The sequence below is a fragment of the Zingiber officinale genome, chromosome 6B, assembly GCF_018446385.1.
Source record: "Zingiber officinale cultivar Zhangliang chromosome 6B, Zo_v1.1, whole genome shotgun sequence".
NCBI classification, from domain to species: Eukaryota; Viridiplantae; Streptophyta; class Magnoliopsida; order Zingiberales; family Zingiberaceae; genus Zingiber; species Zingiber officinale.
Genome location: NC_055996.1, coordinates 9,760,776 through 9,780,350, shown reverse-complemented (window position 1 = coordinate 9,780,350; position 19,575 = coordinate 9,760,776). Strand labels below are relative to the sequence as shown.

Here is a 19,575-nt window from a genome sequence, read left to right as displayed (position 1 = left end):
ATATTATCTTTTGTGTTATAACTCTGTTTTGCAGGAAACTAATATTTTTGGTGCAAGGTTAGATCTGACTGGGATCGGTCGACCGAACCTCCAAGCTAACAGATCTGGTCTCCAGAAGTTGGACTGGGTTCGACCATGGATCGGTCGACCGAACCTCGTGATCGGTCGACCAAACCTGAGATAGGTGTCGACTGGATCAAACCGAGGTGTGCGGGTCAGAGGAGACTGATCGGTCGACCGGACCCTGGGATCGGTCGACCGAACCCAGGGATAGAGTTTGACCAGATCGAAGCGGAGCGACAGATCGTCGGATCAAAAGCGGTGGAGATCATCTGATCGGTCGACCGAACATGAGGATCGGTCGACCGATCTGCTTCGGGTCAAAACTGATCCCGAGACTTGGGGATCTGGATCAGCGTCTACAGAGTTATAAAAGGGAGCCTTAGGGTGCAACTTCGACAATTAATCACAGAAGCAAACTTTCTACTTCCTGCTGCTACCAAGTCGATCCCGAAGTGCTGCATCATCATCCCGACGACCTGGAGCTCAGTTCTTCCATCTTTCATTGTCGTCGGTATATTTTATTGTTATTAATTATTGTACTTCAAATTGTAATCATTTAACGAGCCTATAGTTGTTACCCACCGAAAGCGATCAAGGATCGTGGCATTCGAGTAGGAGTCGAGCTAGGCTCCGAACGAAGTAATTCTACTGTGTCTTTTGTGTGTTTGCATTTACTTTCCGCTGTGTTTCTACTCTTAGTTTTAAATCGTTAAAATAGCCACGAGCGCTATTCATCCCCCCTCTAGCGCGATCTCGATCCAACATGAGGGTCCTCCAGCGCACTCCAGGGTCCCTTCCCGCAACACAAACTTATCTCCTTAAGGGTGCCTCTGACTGGTCCAGGGCGCCTCTAAGCGTTGATCTGATGCGCCTCAGAGCACCTCTGAGATGCCTCAAACATTGTTCATCTGAGGCTGATTTTTACTACTTTTATCCTACAAAATGCATTAGTCCAAAAATAAAATATAATTTACAAAAAAAAGTTAGCACAATATTAAAATAGCATTATTAATTGGATCCTGTTCTCCGAGACTAAAATCTAGTTATGGTCTCAGTTTAGACTTCTAAAATGGATCTAAACTAGACTAGCGCCCAAAGTCCCTAACTGGGACTCGTTCTCACTGAATCACTCTCCTCCAACGCCTACCTTCACTTATCTGCCAAACATCTGGTCCTCTAGACCTATTTGGACTTTCTTTTGTTCTGCTTAGTATCTGATCAATTTGATCTACTAATATTTACCTGCAACACTGAGTTAACATAATAGATATAAAACAGTAAGGTAAAATAATGTTAGCAGCTTTCAAGATTTGCTAGTCCGGTTGACCGTGCATGGTCGATCGGAAACTAGTCAGTCATATATGCTTGAAGTTTACTCCTCCAAGACTTTTCATTACTTAGGGTTACCTCCCCCTAGGGTTACCTAGCTTCAATCACTAGGACTTCTATTACTTGGTTTCAATCACCAGAACTTCCACTACCTAACTTTACTTACTAGGGTCTGGCTTCACTCACCAGGACTTTCACCACCTAGCTTTACTCACTAGGTGCTGACTTCACTCACCAGCACTTCCACTACCTAGCTTCACTCACCATGACATTCGCTACATAACTTCACTCACTAGGTCTTAGCTTCACTCATTAGGACTTTCATTGCCTGACTTCACTCACCAAGACTTCCCCTTGCCTAACCTCTAGTTAGAACTAGTCACTTAGTAGACTTCTCACCCGCCTAACCTCTAGTTAGAACTTACCCTTGCCTAACCTTCAGTTAAGACTGTTCTTGCTAGTCATCTAATCCTGATTAGACTAATTGGATCAACCCTTAGTCAACTACATTAGTATATTGTCAAATATTGAAACCCTAGAGGTCGATCCTCGCGACATATCAAAGGTTTGGCTGGGCTATTTTGACGATCAATGACGAGAAAAATAAGCCAATTTCGTTGCTAACACCCTTAATTAGTGATGATTTTGACTTGTTTCATCGCTAATTACAGATGATTAGCAATGAAAATTATTATATTCGTCGCCAATCATATATGATTAGCGATGATAATAATCATATTCGTCGCTAATCATATGTGGTTAACGACATTATGTTTTGGTTTCGTCGCTAATCATCTGTGGTTAACGACGTTATGTTTTGGTTTCGTCGCTAATCATCTGTGATTAGCAACGAAAATATTCATATTCGTCGCTAATATTGTTGTGTTTTAACAGTATTTTTTTTGTAAATTTAGCAATAATTTTGTGTTTTGTCATTAAACTTAGCGATGATATAATTTATGTCGTCGTTAAATATAATTTATGACAAGTTTATTGTGACGATATTAGTGATGAAATTTTATTATTCTATATAGGGTTAGCAATGAAAATCATTAGGTTAGCAACGAATTTTTTCGTCACTATTATATTGATTTTTTTAGTGACAATAAATCAGCAATATAGAAAATCAAACTTGCGTTGTTGATTTCCAAAAATCAGCAACACCACTTTTCACTATGTTGTTGATTTTCAGTAACATAGTTTTGCTAATTTTTGAAAATCAGTAATATTATGGAGTATAAACTCTAAGGTGACATTTGGTTCTCTCCTAGAAATCGGAATGAGAATGAGAATCATAGTATTATGGAATCGGAATGAGTATGAGCATGGATATCACTCTTAATAATAATGTTTGGTTAGTTGAATATTTTCGATCGGAATGAACCTAAATTTTTATTTTTACCCTTAGAGGAAAATAAGAGAAAAAATTAGATGTGAGAAAAAAAAATATGATGAGAGAGAATGATGAGAGAGAAAGTATGATAAGAAAGAAAATATGATGGCAAAAAATAAAGAGAGAGAAAGTGTGACGAGAGAAAATGAGGAGAAAGGATGTGATGAGAGAAAATGAGGAGAGAATGAAGAGAGAGAAAGTATTATGAGAGAAAATGAGGAGAAAGAGTGTAATGAGAGAGATTTAGAAGAGAAAGCATGATGAGAATGAATGATGAGAGAGAAAGTATGATGAGAAAAATGAGGAGAGAGTATGTGATGGAAGAGAAAGTGTGATGAGAAAGAATGATGAGAGAGTATGTGATGAGAGAGAAAATGATAGAGAAAGTGTGATGAGAGAGAAAATATGATGAGAGGAAAAATTGTTATTAGAGAACGAGGAGAGAGAAAATGATATGAAAGAAAAATTTAATAAATATATTAAAAATATTTTCATCTAAAACTTAATTCTTATTTTCATTCTCATTCTCATCCAACCCAAGGGAGGAGTACCCATGTTTTGATGTTTCATTCTAAAATCTTGATTTCATTTCTATCAACCAAATACAAAATTTGAGAATGGATCCAATTTCTCATTCCCATACTCATGTACCAAGCACCACCTAAATTATTTTTTATGGTATTGTTGATTTTTAAAAATCAGTAACATAATAAAAAATGGTTTAGAATTTTTTTTCGGATGAACGTAAAAGGAGAAAAGGTTAAGAGTTTTTTCGAATTAACACTAATAAACGAGAGAGAGGTTAGTATTTTTTTGGATAATTTTTTTTATTACATAGAAAGAAGAGATAAAAGATGAGAGAAGTTGCATATAAATTTTTTTTGGATGATCAATAAAAATAAAAAAAGAAAAATTATGTTATTTGGATATTTCTAAAACAAGATACGTGATTGGAAAAAATACATATTCACTTTGTGTTGTTTGTTAAATCACTTTTTTTCAATTTCAATAAAAACGGGTTGAAAAAAAAAGAAAAAAAAAATCAAGTGCAAATTCTAGTTCCCACAAAATTATTCTGTGGACATAAAAAATTATTACTTGCTAAAATTTTAAATAAAGATTGATTTTTTAAAATAAATATTAAATCTCAAATAAGACATTGGCTTTTTCTTTTAAAAAGTGAAAAAGATTTAGCTTTGAAGTTAAATTGCCACCGTGAATTTAGAATAATTTGTCTCCAAAGTGAATGATTTGCCTACGTGGCAATATCGACTAATATTTAGTTAATAAAAACTAATATTTGTTTTGTAATATCCTTTAAATAGATCACGATAAGGTTGGAATGTGAATATTATCAATAGAACGAATAATATCTTTTTTATTTTTATTTTGTTTTTGTATTTTTTAGAAACATTTGTGTAACTCAATAAAGTAGCATAAAACATATTCATTAATTAAACATAATTGAATTAAAAATGTTTCGGAAAATGGACTTAATTAAAAAATTAATTATCCATAAAATATGACAAACTTAACAATAGAGATCCTCCTGATCCGTAAATTATGGATCAAGAGATCATCTATTGTATGAAGACCTTTGATTTAGATAAATTATATTTTTAAATAGATGAGATTCATTTAAATTAAGGGTCTAAAATAAATAGATTCATAATTTATAAATTAAAGGATCGGTCCTCCAAGCTTAGGGGCTTTAACTCAGAAGATCCGTTTGAACGTGAGGAGACCGTAAAATTAGAATTTGCACTGGGTGGCAAAAAGCATTCGTTCACCTTGCCTCTGTCAATTCCTTCTTATGGTAACATGAAAAAGATAATTCAATTATGAATAATTATTAATTTTAGATAGTTGAATAGCATAGGAAGTAGGGTAGATCTGACTATTAGTTAGAATTTAATTCTTAGACTTATGATAATAATATCATCATATATTAGTCAACTAGAATTTGCACTTGTTTACATGGATGGAAGAAAATCATCCATGTTAACATTCAATTCTATATTTTTACATGACCCTAAAATAGATGTGTAAATGAATTGAGTCGGTTCGTGAGCTTTTTAAATCGGTTTGATAAATATTTGATTTGTATTCGAATTTATTGAATTCGAGCTAAAGTCGAACATATTCGAATTTTTTTCGAGCCGAACTCGAGCCCAAATTATTTAGTTCGATAGTTCACGAGCTGCTCACGAGTCTTAATATTTTATTAATATAATATAATTATATATTAAATAAATAAATTTTGAGTCTTTCGAGTACTTATTTTTGAATAATAATTCGAATTATTTTTGAATAATAATTCGAATAGCTCACGAACATGTTTGAATCTTTCGAGTCAAACTCGAACCCGAGCTCTAATTCGAGTCGAATTCGAGCCAAATTTTTTAAACTTTTCGAGCTTCAAATCGAGCTCGAACTCGAATATAACTAATTCAAGCTGAATTCGAGCCTTAGATTTTTCTTCATATTCAATTCGATTCGATTCGTTTAGACCCTACCCTGAAACACAATTCATACTCCTTCCCTCGTCAAGAACTATGCCAATCTATGAAATTGATTTCCTTCCCTCCAAGTAAACATAATATTACACCTTGTGATAAATTCTTAATAACCCTCATTGTAGTAGGATTAACTCTTAGTGAATATAAAATACTTCGTTGGATATCTGACTTCTTCTATGTAGAGTCGTCAATTTGGATTGGACCCGTCGGGTTGACCCGTCCCGTCAAACAATTTAAGCAGGTTGAGTTGGAATTTTATCAACCCAAGTCCGTCGTGGGCCGAACCGCCTAGGCCCGCGACCCACGCGGGTCGGCCCGCTCGGGCTTGGGTTGGCCCGCGGGTTAAAAAGCATATGTAAGCTAAGTTTTATGTCAATTTATTATCTTTCTTTGTTATAATTTGGAAATAAAAATAATACTTTTCATCCAACATAAGTACTTGTTTGTGTTCATTTATATTTAAAATACATGTTTATGTATACATTTAATTGTAGAAAATTTTTTCGAAGTAAAATGTTGAAGATATGAAATATTTTTTAATTTTTTTAAAAATTTGTTATGGGCCCACGGGTTGGCCCGCCAAACCCACAACCCGCCTTAGAATGGGTTGGGTTGGAAATTTCCCAACCCGCCAAGTTGGCGGATTGGCCCGCCCCGTCCTGCCAAATGGTTAGCCAGCCACGAGCCGACCCGTCCCGTCATGGGTTGACCCGTCTGACAACTCTACTTCTATGTAAAGTGTTATTATATTAGGATAAAAATATCTCTTATGATTTATCTGATTTATCCATCTATATTTACCCGGAGGATCAGCGATACTTAGCAACCTAGGTTGAGCGTTATCTCCAATAATAACCCTCTTTGTATAAATAGTTATCAGTTAAGGGCTAATATGAAAATGCATCTTAAAATACATATATTTCCCTTATTTAAAATTCCTTTTTTTTCCCTTGCCTTTTTCTCCATTTATAAAAGCACAAGAAATTAGAGTGTTTGAAGACTAGAACTGAGAAGGGAAGACGAAGGCAGTCCGGTCCTCTCCTCCAGTTTTGAAATCACCCAACTTCACGCAAATTCCAACCCTAACCCGAGATTTACTGCTCTCTCCTCCCGCGGATCCGTCCGCAGCACAATGGGGATCGCCTCACAGGACGTGATCAAGCAGCTCTCCGTGCTCATCGACCAAGGTTGGCTTCTTTCTCCTCCTTTCTTGTAGATTTGGCTTGTTTTTATGGTTATTGACGTCTGTACGGGTCGGTTTTCTCGCAGTGGAGGAGCATTTGAAGGTTACATTTCAGGTTTGTACTTTTCTCTCGCTAGATCTGTGTAGGTGCTTCGTTGGTTTCTCGGAATTTGACGATCTGCATTTCTTCTATGCGTGCTTATACTTCTTCTTAAGTATCTTGAAGAGAACTGGAAGTCTATTATTATTTTTTCCAAGAACAAGTAAGCGAGTGTTTTGTTTTTTAAATAAAATTTGATTTTTCAATGCCACGATATTGAACATTTTGATGCTTCCACTGGCGATAGCTTCTATTGTATCCTTGATCAGTAAATGGAGATTTCTTGAGATAGCATTCAGCTTAGATCTTTCAGTCGTGAGCTTAATTGCTCATGGGGTTCGACGATGGAAAATTGCTGGTTCATTATGTTGAAGTCCCCCATTTATTGAGAAAAAAAAAAGAGTTTGGATCGTAACACACTAATCTATTTCTAGTAACCCAGTTAACCTACTAGTCTACCATAGGACATTTTGACTATTCCTTGAAGCGGTTCCATAGAGCTTTGCAATTATGTGAAACAATCTATTGAATTTGGGGATAGGAAAAATTGTATTGCTCGTATTAATGAGACGGGGAAAAATCAAAAGGCGCCCCTTTTTATAGGAATTGTCAGAGGGTGCCCCTTTCCATTTATTATCAAAAGGGCACCCATCTCATTTTTTTTCCTTTTTCATTAAAAAAAAATTAAACACTGCCACAATATAGAGTTTTCAACTCTGGTCATCACTAGTAACATTATGTTGTAGCAACTATGAATTGCTACACGTGCAAAAAAACAAGGGTATTTTTAGAAAAATAGCACCGCGCCCTTTTGACAATAAATGAAAAAAGGGCGCCCTTTTAACTATTGATGTAGGATGTAGGACTAAATCAATAATGTTGTTTTGATGCGGTTAACAAACTTCAAGAAAGTTTATCTTGTGTTTTTTATACACGCATCAAATGTGCTAGAGTTTGACATAATACACTTGGGGGGCTTAGAAAGTTCATAACTGATGGGGTTGAGTTGAAAGATTATTGAACCAAGATGTTGAGGTTGACCAAGAGCTTGGCAGGTTGAATTTTGCTCATGTGGCAAGTTGGTTGTTGGTTTAATGAATTAAAGTCCTAGAATGAGGTCGAAGGCAAGGCTAAGGATGTGAGGAAGAAAGCTTGAAAGGCTTGGCGCATTTAAGGGATTGAAGGTTTGGTGATTTTGACTCAAGGGTGAGAAACATTGATGATTGCCTTCTACTTTTAAGGGAATAAAATTTTAATTTTTCGGTTATCAGCTAATTGCCCTTTTCTAGCCGTCCTATTTTATCCTACATGATTAACCATTTCATGATCTAGATGAATTATCTTGTAATAGTTTTTATTTTACAGATGGAAATCCATTCTCTGATAATATTTTTTCTAACGAAAAAAAATCCGTACTTTTTTGTGCATTATCTGGTAGTTCTTTCAATAGGTGATGCTTTGCAACCATGCTACTTAAGATGAGATTATGCTCTATTTAATTTATCTTCCATGACTCAATATGCACCTTCTGATTTGCAGAATGTTCATCAGGGCCATCCAAATGTAACTTTCACACGTTTTCTTAAGGCTAGAGAGTGGAATGTTTTCAAAGCACAAAAGATGGTATTCTGTATATGGGCTACATGCATTTTGGTTCTTGTTTATAAGTGAGAAAACACCATTTTTAATTCTGAATCCAGATGTCCATTTTTATCGCAGTTGGTAGACTCTCTAAACTGGAGGATACAAAATCATATTGATGATATTCTCTCTGTAAGTCTCTTATAATTCTTTTACAATATATCATTCATGCCATGAAAATACTTCGATTTATGGGATTAAATGCTAAGGAATACTTTTTTGGATCAGTTGACTTTTATCTGGGACTTTTACTTGCCTATACTTTCAAATGTAGTATGAACAAATGACAATTGCAGCTACTTTTTTTTTTTTGTTTATAGGTTTAAGATAAGCAAGATATATATATTCAGATAAACATATTTAAAGAGATCAGTTAGAAGGGAAAAAAACTTTAAGAAAGAAATTGCTGAAACAAAATCATTGACAAGTTAGCTACAGTTCACCATAGTTTCCAGATTTTTCCTGTAAAAATAGTATTTATCTGGGAAACCAATGATTTCTATAAGATCAACAAGAGCCTAATAAATGCTCTAAGTGCTGGATGGCAATATACTGAACCTTCAATTGTCATATACGTTTTCCTATTCTCTAATGAATTTTCCTTTTTCCATGCAGAAACCTATAACTCCAGTTGAATTGTATAGAGGGATTCGTGATTCACAGCTTATAGGAATGTCAGGACACACTAAGGATGTAATGATCCCTTTCTATAGCTAATATGTTTCCAATTAATTCAGTTTATCCATGCTACATGCTGCTATCTTTGTTAATCACAGAAGTATCTGTCATTGCTTGTACTTTACAGGACTGGGTGTCCTGGCTCATGTTGTACCTTTCTAGTTGTCTATATTTTTTACTTCTGAATCGTGAAATACATATACATACTATGTAGAAACTAACATCAGGGATAACTATAATAATAACAACAACAACCAATCATTATTAACCCACTAGGTGGGGTGGGCTATATGGATTCTTTTACGACATTGGGCTCTATTCCCTACTATATCATCATCTATACTTAAATAAATTTTATCTTGTTTTAGCATTGTTAACCAAGTCTTTTTTGGTCGTCCTCTTCCTCGTTTGATATGCGTGTTTGTCATAGTTCCACATCGCTGGAATATTTATTGGTCATCTAAGTATATGCTCGTACCATTTTAAACGTGTCTCTCGGAGTTTTTCCTCAACAAATGTAATTCCGACTTTTTTTTTAATACTTTCATTTCTTATTCTGTCCATCCTCGTATGTCCACACATCTACCTTAATATCCTCATCTTTGCAACTCTCATCTTTTGCTCATGTGCTCGAGTCATAGTCCAACATTCAACTTCATATAATATAGTAGGTCTAACTGCGATTTTGTAGAACTTTCGCTCTCCTCCATTTCAACCGTCCTGCTTGTATTATATGTAAGACATCTCTCTCAATCACTTCATCGTTTTGCAAAAATGATCATCTCTCCAGTTCGAGGCAACTCGTCATCTCCTATCTTAATAATTGTCTCATTATGTATACTATTGCTAATTTAAATTTCATATATTCTGTTAGTTTAGTATTTACTCCTTCATGTGTTTCATCTACCAAAACAATATCATCTGCAAACAATATGAATCACGATATGTGTTTTGAATGTATGCAGTGAGTTTGTCCTAATTAATATAAAAAGATGGAGACTTAGAGCATATCCTTGATGTAACCTTATTTTTATTGGAATTACTTCAGTTACTCCACTTGAAGTCTTCATTTTGGTCATTATATCCTTACATATCCTTAATTAGTTCAATATATGTTACGCTAATACCTCTCTTTTCTAAAATTCTCCATATAATTTCTCTTGGGATTTTATCATAAGTTTTTTCTAAGTCAATGAATAACATGTGTAGATCATGGTTTAAAGTACCGAGCCGTTCCGCTCGAAACTCACAGATTTTACCGTTCCGACGGGGGACCAGCACCGGCACGCGACCGACACAGCACACGACCGACACAGCACGAGGGCGTGAAGTTCGGATCGTCATCGCATGCGTCTTCGCGTGCGTCCAGTTGCGGCATAGTGCGCGACAAAAGGAATCGATTGGATTCCTTCTGTCGATCACGAGATCACTTTAATCAGGGAAAAAAACATTATATAAACGACGAAAACTTACCTGAAAGCATCAGCGACGGAGATTGGGTCAGTGTGGCGAGGCGGCGAGGCAGCGAGGCGGCGATCACTTTTCTTCGGCAGGTAACGAAGTAAATTTTCAATTTAAAAGTAGAGAAGCTGTAATCTGAATCGCGAGCAGAGCAGAGGAGGAGGGGGATGGCGGCGACATCACGATAATCGCGAGAATAGGGTTTTTTTAATAAAAACTTTAATATATCGGTTTTAATTAAAACCATTATATTGAAATAAAAGATTTATTTATATGTTATAACTTATAACTATTATAATTATTATAACAGTGTTATATTAAATTTTTATAAATATTTACATATATAATTATATAATGTATTATTTAATATATATATATATATAAATTAATATTAATTAAATAAATTGTCAATTAACTAATATAATTATAATATATAAATTTATTTTTATTAATAATAAAAGTATTTAGATTTTAAATTCATATTTGTAATTGATTAAAAATCAAATTAAAATTATATACATAAATATGTAATAAATTATTTAAAATATGCATAATTTCTAATTAATTATTATATAAATTATAATTAACTAATATAATTATGACATATAAATTCATATTATTATTATTTATTATTAAAAATACTAAAAATAAAAATATTTTAATTAAAAACTTTGAATTTATAATTTATTAAAAATTAAATATTAAATTAATTTTATAAATAAAAATAGTTTAAAATTTTAAAATAATTTAAGAATCTATAAATAATTTAAAAATTTTATAAATGATTCAAAAATTAAAATAAATTTGAATCTTTTAAATAAATTTAATTTTTCTGTAATATAAATTATAGTATTTAATTATTTAATATAAATATTATATAGAATATTTATAAACAGAATTATATAAAGTAGATTATAATTTAAATAGATGACCAATTTCCTTTATGAGTTGGAGTTTTAAAAAATTAACTTAATTTTGACTATTTTTTAGTATAGAAGTTTATATCCCTTTATTAATCTTTAATTTTCTAATTAATTCCTTAATATTATCTTAAGTAAATTAACTTAAATTAGTCAAATATTAGCAATTTGATCATTTATGACCTAAAATTTATTTAGGCATGTTATAACTCACTTGCATTTTATTTTCACTTATTTTATACATAATTTTAGTCATTTTTTTGCTAATTTTTCATATTTTTTTATTTAAATGTAATGTATTTTTCCAAAATAAACCATCACAAATTAGTATATTTTTATAAATAAATAATTAATTAAGTGAACTAATAATTAATTTATATAATTATATATAAATTAATATTTTAAAATTATTTTTATATTAAATACAAATAAAATCTATCAAAAAATCTATTAAAATTTATCTATTAATTATTTAATATCTAAATATTTTATTACATGTATACTTAAAGAATTTAATTAGTGATATCTTAGAAAATTTTATGAGGAAAATAAACTGATTATGAATTGAATAAATAATTTAAATTTTTTATTTATTAACTAATTTATAGTAAATTTTATCTATTAATTATTCTCTATATATATCTAAATTAATTGTTTCATGTTTACTTAAATAATTTAATTTGTGATATATTAGAAAATTTTATAAGAAAAATTGTTAAACTGTTTATTAATTGAATAAATAATTTAAATTATTTATTTATTAACCATTTTTTAAAAAATATATAATTTTAGATGTTTTGAATAAATTTAGTTTTAAAATTATATATAAATATATAAAAAGTAATTTTTATTATATATGGTACAAAATATATAAACACTAACTATATAGATATATATTATATAAATTAATAGATAATTAATTAAATTGATAATTAATAATATAATTATCATATTTATTAATTAAAAATTTAATTTTATTGATTTTTATAGTTATGAATATTTACATTTTTATAACGCATAGGCAATGACACCAAAACAACAATCTTATGATCCAGCTTGGAGACATGCACGTCGATTAGAAAATCAATTTCATTGGCAATGTTTGCATTGCGATGTGATTAGACGTGGTGGTGGGACACACGCCTAAAACAACATTTTGTTGGTGGATATCCAGATGTTTCTAAATGTCCAAAAGTTTCTCAAGAAATTCGTCGTGCAATGAAAAACGAACTTGATGGCAAAAAGGAATTAAAGCATAAACAACAATAACAACGTGAAATGCTTGATAGGCGGCCAGTCTATGATGAATTTGAAGGTCGTGGTGAAGATCCAAATGATGAAGAATTTTAGCAGCTCTTAGTGCCTCTCGAACTCAATATGAATATGAACGACATATGCAACATAATGGTGCTATAATTGGTGCTTGTGGAAGTGGCTTAGCTGGTGCTCGTGGAAGTGGCTCAACTACTGCAACAACAATAGGGAGGAGTGAAAGTATTCGTGTTACTTCAACACAAGGTGGTATTGGTCGTTTCTTTCCTTCTATGGGACGAAGGCGTGCAGTTGATATTGATCCACTAGCATTCCCAGACCAAGCTAGCAAACAGACTAGGATTGATGATGCTTATACAAGGGAGAAGAAGAAATCAATAGGTCAAAGTATTGCTAAATTTTTTTCATTTTAATCGAATTCCTCCAAATGCGACAAATAACACATACTACCGCAGCATGATGTCCAACATTAAAAAATCTGGACCTGGTATTCAACCTCCAATTGCATATGAAATTATTGGTCTGTATTTAGATGAACAAGTGGAGGAAATCAAAACTTGGATCCTATCATGCAAGAAGCAATGGAGCTTATATGGGGTTACATTAATGTGTGATGGTTGGACAGGACCTACACGGATGAGCATTATTAATTTTCTGCTATACTGCAATAGAAAGGTGATTTTTCATAAATCTGTTGATGCAACTGCAGATTATCATGATGCATCTTATATATATCATTTGATGGATAGCGTAGTTCAAGAGATAGGTGCAGAACATAAAGTGCAAGTAATTACAGACAATGGTGCCAACTTCAAGAGGGCTGGAGAATTACTAGAGCAAAAATATCAAACGTTATTTTGGACACCATGCGCAACTCACTATATTGATTTGATGATGGTAGATATTGGTAAACTCAATATAGTAAAGAAGGTAGTGGAAAAAGGTCAATCGTTAACAAAATTGCTTTATAATCATCATTGGGTTCACGGATTAATGAGGAAATTTATTAATGGGGAGATTTTACGACAAGGAGCAACTAGGTTCGCAACTCACTTTCTCCTATTAAAATCATTATTTCAGAAAAAAGTCGGATTGAAAGCCATGTTCACTTCTGAAGATTGGGAAACCTCTCGATACTCTAGTTCTACTGAAGGAAGGGAGGTACAAAAAATTATTATATTTGCTAGATTTTGGGACTATATTTCAGATATTCTTATATCAGTGGAACCCTTGTACATCGTTCTACGTAAAGTCGATATGGACAAGAAGCCACAATGGGCAACGTCTACCGTCTAATTCACGAAGCGAAAGAGGAAATTAAGAGACGTCTACAATCACCAACCAAGTATTAATATTATATTGATATAATCACTACAAGATGGGATAATTAAATGGGAAAACATATTCATTTGACAAATGCGTATTTTTTATGATAAAGAATTTTTAATATTACTATTAATAATTATATATATGCTTAATTATTTTAGGTTATTATCTCAATCCGACATATCAATATCGTTATAATCTTGCCACAAATGAAGATCTATTAGTAGCCCTCAGAAATGTAATATCAAGACTCCAAAAAAATAGAGAATTAGCTGCTGAGACTATTAATGAAAGTCGATTATTTCGAGAGGCATATGGTTCTTTTAGTGATTCTTTTGCAGTGTCATGCAGATATAAAATGGATGCAGTAAATATAGAAAAAATTATTACTAATTGTTGTCACTAAATATAAATACTATTTTAATATTATTCTTATTTATCTTACAATTGAGTGGTGGTTACAATATGGAGGATCAGCCCCAAATTTAAAAAAGATTGCAATACAAATTCTCTCACAAACAATGTCTTCAAGTGGTTACGAAAAAAATTGGTCAACTTTCTCCCTCATTCATACAAAAGTACGCAATCATCTTTCTTATCATCGCTTGGAGAAGATGGTCTACGTTCATTATAATATGCGTCTTCAACTAAGAGCGATAACAGAAGAACAAGAACTGGAAAAACAAGAATCTAGTGATGTAGACCCATTTGATATTGGATTTGTTCAAACTGAGGATGATCCAATGATGGATTAGTGGAGTGTCATGGAGGCTGAGAATCCCTTACTTGATGAAACTGGAGATCCACCACGACCATCTCAATTTCGTACTCAAGAGATTGAAAAAATACAAGCTAGAGGAGATGTCAGCGAAGAATACAATGATGAGGCTTTTGACCAAGAATTTCGATTTTCCGGATCACGACCGAGACGTTCTTAAACATCTCAACCTCAAAGTCAACCAAAGTCTGTAGATAAAGACAAAGGTAAAATTACTGCAATTTTTACTCAAAAGAAAAGAAAATTCAAAACTCTTGTTTTTAAAGAAAGAGGTCAATTGTGAATTAGTGAAAATCCACTCAATGCAATTGATGAGCAAGAGCATGATGATAGTGATGAAACATCATCAACTTCTGACACTATAGTCCGACGAGAAGTTCGAAATGATGATAGTGGTGTCAATAGCAGTGCAAGTACTAATGGAAGTGATGGCAGTGGTGATGCATCTGGTGGCTGTAGCACTTATGTTCCTCCTACTCCGGCACTGGAGCCTTGGACGTGTGAGAAAGATTACACACATGCAACCCAAAATAAAGATCATATAGGTAGAATTATTAAAACTCAGTATCAACGTCGATCTAAGGGTGACAAACAAAATAAAGCTCATAATTATCATGATATGCGGGAGAGTTTAGCTGAGATTAATTCTGATCGAAGTTCATGATACTCTCAGCCTTTTTATTATAGTTCTGATGCATCATATGGTGATCCATCATATCAGAGCTCAGGGACGTATACTTATCCTTATCCTTGCCTGTACCTGTACCAGTTCCAATTCCAGTGGTGTCAGTTCAAATTCAACTTTCAGTGGTCAACCGAGACATGCTGATGAACATATGGAGAAATCAATATCAATATTGCATGTCATGGGATGATTATTTAATCTGAGCATTGGAAAACTATGGAGTTGATTTAACCAGAATGTTGCAAGAACCAATGCTTCCATCTGATTCACGTCACTCCTTTTGGTATTAGTAAGGTATTGTATTATGATGTATCAATTTTAATTTGAGTTGTTCATATATCAATTTTCTTTAAAGAAAAATATATTTATTTGTTTTGCCTTACATTTATATTTAAAACTAAAACTACCGAAACTGTATCGGCACGGCATAATACGATACCGAAACCGTATCGTTCTGGTCTAGGACCGAAACTCCGGCACAACTCGAAATTTTAAACCATGGTATAGATATTGTTTTTGCTCCCGATATTTTTCAATTAGTTATCTAAGAAGATATATAGCTTAATTGTCGACCTTCCAGACATGAACCAAATCAATTTTCGGTCATTGTGGTCTTCATCCTTAATTTTTTTTTTTTATTACTTTATCCCAAAGTTTCATGACATGACTCATTAGTTTAATACCCTTATAGTTTGCACGTACGTCTCCCTTATTTTTATATAAGGAAACTAGAGTACTTATCCTCCATTGATTATATATTTTTTTCATTTTCAATATCATGTTAAATAATTTTGTAAGTCATTCAATACTTTGTTTCCCTAGACACTTTCATACCTCTATCAGAATATCATATAGTCCAACAGTTTTTTCTATTGTGCATCTCATTTAAATCTTGTTGTACTTCAGAAATTTAAATTCTACGATAAAAATTTAATTTTTTATACTCATTTGAGCTACTTAAATTACCTAAATTAAGTTGGTCATCTAAATCTTTATTAAAAAGTAGATAAAAATACCTCTTTCTGCTCTTTTATTTTTAAGGGATAACTAAGGGATAAAATTGGTAGCCTATTACTTGACTTTCTCTTGTAAGTTCGCATAGTGGGAAAGTGAGAGGATATCACATTGATATTTCTTTTTCATGTTGTTTGTGCAAGAAAAATTTAAACAAGAAGGTTTAACATTTTGTTTTGGACTCCAAGATGATGCTTAATGCCTGAAATTGATTTGCATATTGTGTAGGATCGATAACTCTTTGCAACAATATAATAAATGTATACTACTTACAAGTTAAGGTAATTTCAGCTTATAACTATCTTTTCTATTTTCTTTTCTTTTGTTCTTTGGAGTTTGGATGTTGTCTTGCTTCATATATTCTCCAACTTTCTCATCCTATATAACAGATAAATATCCATTTTGTCATAACCTGAGATTAAGGAAATATAGATTCTAGAAAAATATTATTCAAAGAAAATGTAAATTCTTTTGTTTCTATAAAGACTATAAGGCCTTTTTGTGAAGAACAATTTTGCAAAATTCCCTTTGTAATTGAAATTTTGATAATTTCTAATTTTATTGTTGTCTTCGTATTGGACAGGGCAACCCTGTTTTTGCAATAGGTGTTGGCCTCAGCGCATATGATAAAGCATCAGTAAGTTCTCTAAAGTTCTTTCTTATATTTACTCAATCTGTTACCTTTTGGTCTAAAAGCAAATCAACTAGACAAATTAAATGAGAGATTATCAGTCTCGCTGATGCAACACCAAAATCTAATCAAAATTCACAAACAGGGTTGAGATGAAATTGGCGTGGTATGAGGCATAACTATCCAATATAATGAAATAAATGAACTCATATAGAGTGCTGAAACCCGTAAGAGGAAAATTATTAGCCAAAGATTGATTTACATGGGGAATCCATATTTTTTTAAAGATTCCCACCCTAACAAATTGAAAATAAACAAAAAAAATAGGGAAAGAACTAACTCTATTCCTAAAAGTACTCAATAAAAATAGGAAATAAATAAATTACTAATTAGAAATCCAATTAAATTAAATAGAACTTCTACCAAAACTTTTCAATAATATCCTATAGGACTGTTACCAAAACTGTTCTTCTTGTAACAGTTTGATTATTCAGATGCCAATTGCATACAGGTTCATTACTATGTACAATCACATATTCAGATGAATGAGTATCGCGATCGCGTCATCTTGGTGAGCTGCGATCTGATTTGTCTACTTGAAAAGTGTATATTCTGTTTCCATTTATTCTTTTTTTTTTTAGCCTGCTGCGACTAAGAAGTACGGACGCCATATTGCCACTTGTGTGAAAGTTTTGGATATGACTGGTCTAAAGCTTTCAGCATTGAGTCAAATAAAGGTATTTTTGTTGCCATGTTCTTTATTGTTTCAGGCCACTATGGTTTTCTATTACATTCTTGTTGAATAAGTTACAAGTGGCTGAATTTACCCGTCATTTCACAAACACTGGTAATTGGTATGCCAACTATGCAAGCAATTGTAGTTTATTAGAATTTGTACTTGAATGATCTTCTAAACTAAAACTTTCACATAACAATTTACATTGAAGGTCAGACAGAGTCTTTATTTTATGAGACAAAACTATCATAGAAACTCTGGAATTCATCAAGATGCTCAATCTAGAGTTTTTCCTGAGTGGTTTTGATGTAGACTTCTTGGAGGAAGGCAACACGCTATGCATTTAGGGAGAATTGCATGCTCAAGTGGGATGTTTGTTACATTTGAATCATTTGTGTATGCTTGAGATATGGAGTCATGCAGGCGGTAATATTAAGTATAGTAATGGAATTGCCTGCACTATGTTAGTTAATATAGTTTTATATTGACACAATGACATGATGTGTTTATAACACAATTAGCATGACATACCATGAATTGTCACCTCTAGTCACGAGTTTACTGGGATGCACAAGTAGTCATTGGATTGATGGGCTATCAGACGGAACTATTGAGCATTTTCAAAAGCAAATATGCATGTAACTTGTTTAATTAACAGTATATATTTTTTCTTCTGAAATATTTCTAAGCAGGTATCTCGATTATTTAGTATACATATATGTATGCATTCCCTTAACACGGTTTGAATATTCATTGCAGTTACTAACGACGATATCCACGATTGATGACCTAAATTACCCCGAAAAGACAGAGACTTATTATATTGTTAATGTCCCATATATATTTTCAGCATGCTGGAAGGTAAACATCAATGGCTTTGTATTCAGAATGGTCTCTACCTAGTCGATCTATTGCTGAAAGAAGCACGCAAACTTACTGAAAATTTTGTTTTTGTTTTTCCAGGTTGTCAAGCCTCTATTGCAAGAAAGAACACGAAGGAAAGTGCAAGTGCTGCAAGGTTGTGGCAGAGATGAGTTGTTGAAGGTACAAAAATTTCAGTTATACTTGTTTACTTAATACCAAAAGCTTCTCCAATGCAGACTAATTGATACAATTGTACACAGAATGCTAATCTTATTACTGCCCTTTCTAGTTATGATCAAGTGTTCTTTTCTGACTAAAAAGTGTGATAAATTGTTGCACTATTTTGTAATTGAAGCCCTACTTTCCAGTTGCATCTCACCCCTTATCCAGCCGGTGGCTAAATCAGGGCCTTCACTCGAATTTGCATGAATGTTTTTCCCATCCTTACCAGTGTTCTTGTCGATGGATCAATGCAGATAATGGACTATGCAAGTCTTCCCCACTTTTGCAAAAGAGAAGGTTCTGGCTCCTCTCGATATTCATCCACCGGATTCAATGACTGCTTCTCCTTGGACCATCCCTTCCACCAACAGCTTTACAGCTACATCAAGCAGCAAGCACAAGGCAGACCATTCATTGCACCCCTGAAGCAAGGATCTTTTCACGTAGACGTGCCCGAACCAGGCTCCGAGGGGATTAATATCGTAAAAACCATAGAGTCAGAGCTCCATAAGATCGGAAACAACAATGGGCTCATCCACTCACTCAGCGATCTCAACATCGACAGCGCATAATGCTAAGTCGCTACATGGTGAACCTAAGTTATATCATCTTTCTATAAGCAAAAAACCACTTGCATTCGCTGGATGCAGTTTTAGTTTCAAGATGAATAGTCAGTCAAGTCAAGTAGCCTCAAAATTTTCAGCCATTTAAGGGGGGTGAATTGTGAAGCTGGATGAGGGCACGTAAGCTTCCAAACTTA

At 33.1% G+C, this 19,575-nt stretch overlaps 1 protein-coding gene across 1 annotated transcript; it reads left to right on the top strand.

Annotated features, from left to right (window-relative positions):
• Window positions 1-6,289: 6,289 nt before the first annotated feature.
• LOC121991920 (phosphatidylinositol/phosphatidylcholine transfer protein SFH3-like) lies at window positions 6,290-19,425 on the top strand. Its single transcript, XM_042546005.1, has 11 exons — window positions 6,290-6,491; window positions 6,574-6,602; window positions 8,127-8,210; window positions 8,307-8,360; window positions 8,844-8,921; window positions 16,946-16,999; window positions 17,505-17,564; window positions 17,635-17,730; window positions 18,489-18,590; window positions 18,693-18,773; window positions 19,070-19,425. Exons 1-11 carry the CDS (start codon window positions 6,437-6,439, stop codon window positions 19,385-19,387), a joined length of 1,011 nt encoding a protein of 336 aa, XP_042401939.1. The 5' UTR covers window positions 6,290-6,436; the 3' UTR covers window positions 19,388-19,425.
• Window positions 19,426-19,575: the final 150 nt, after the last annotated feature.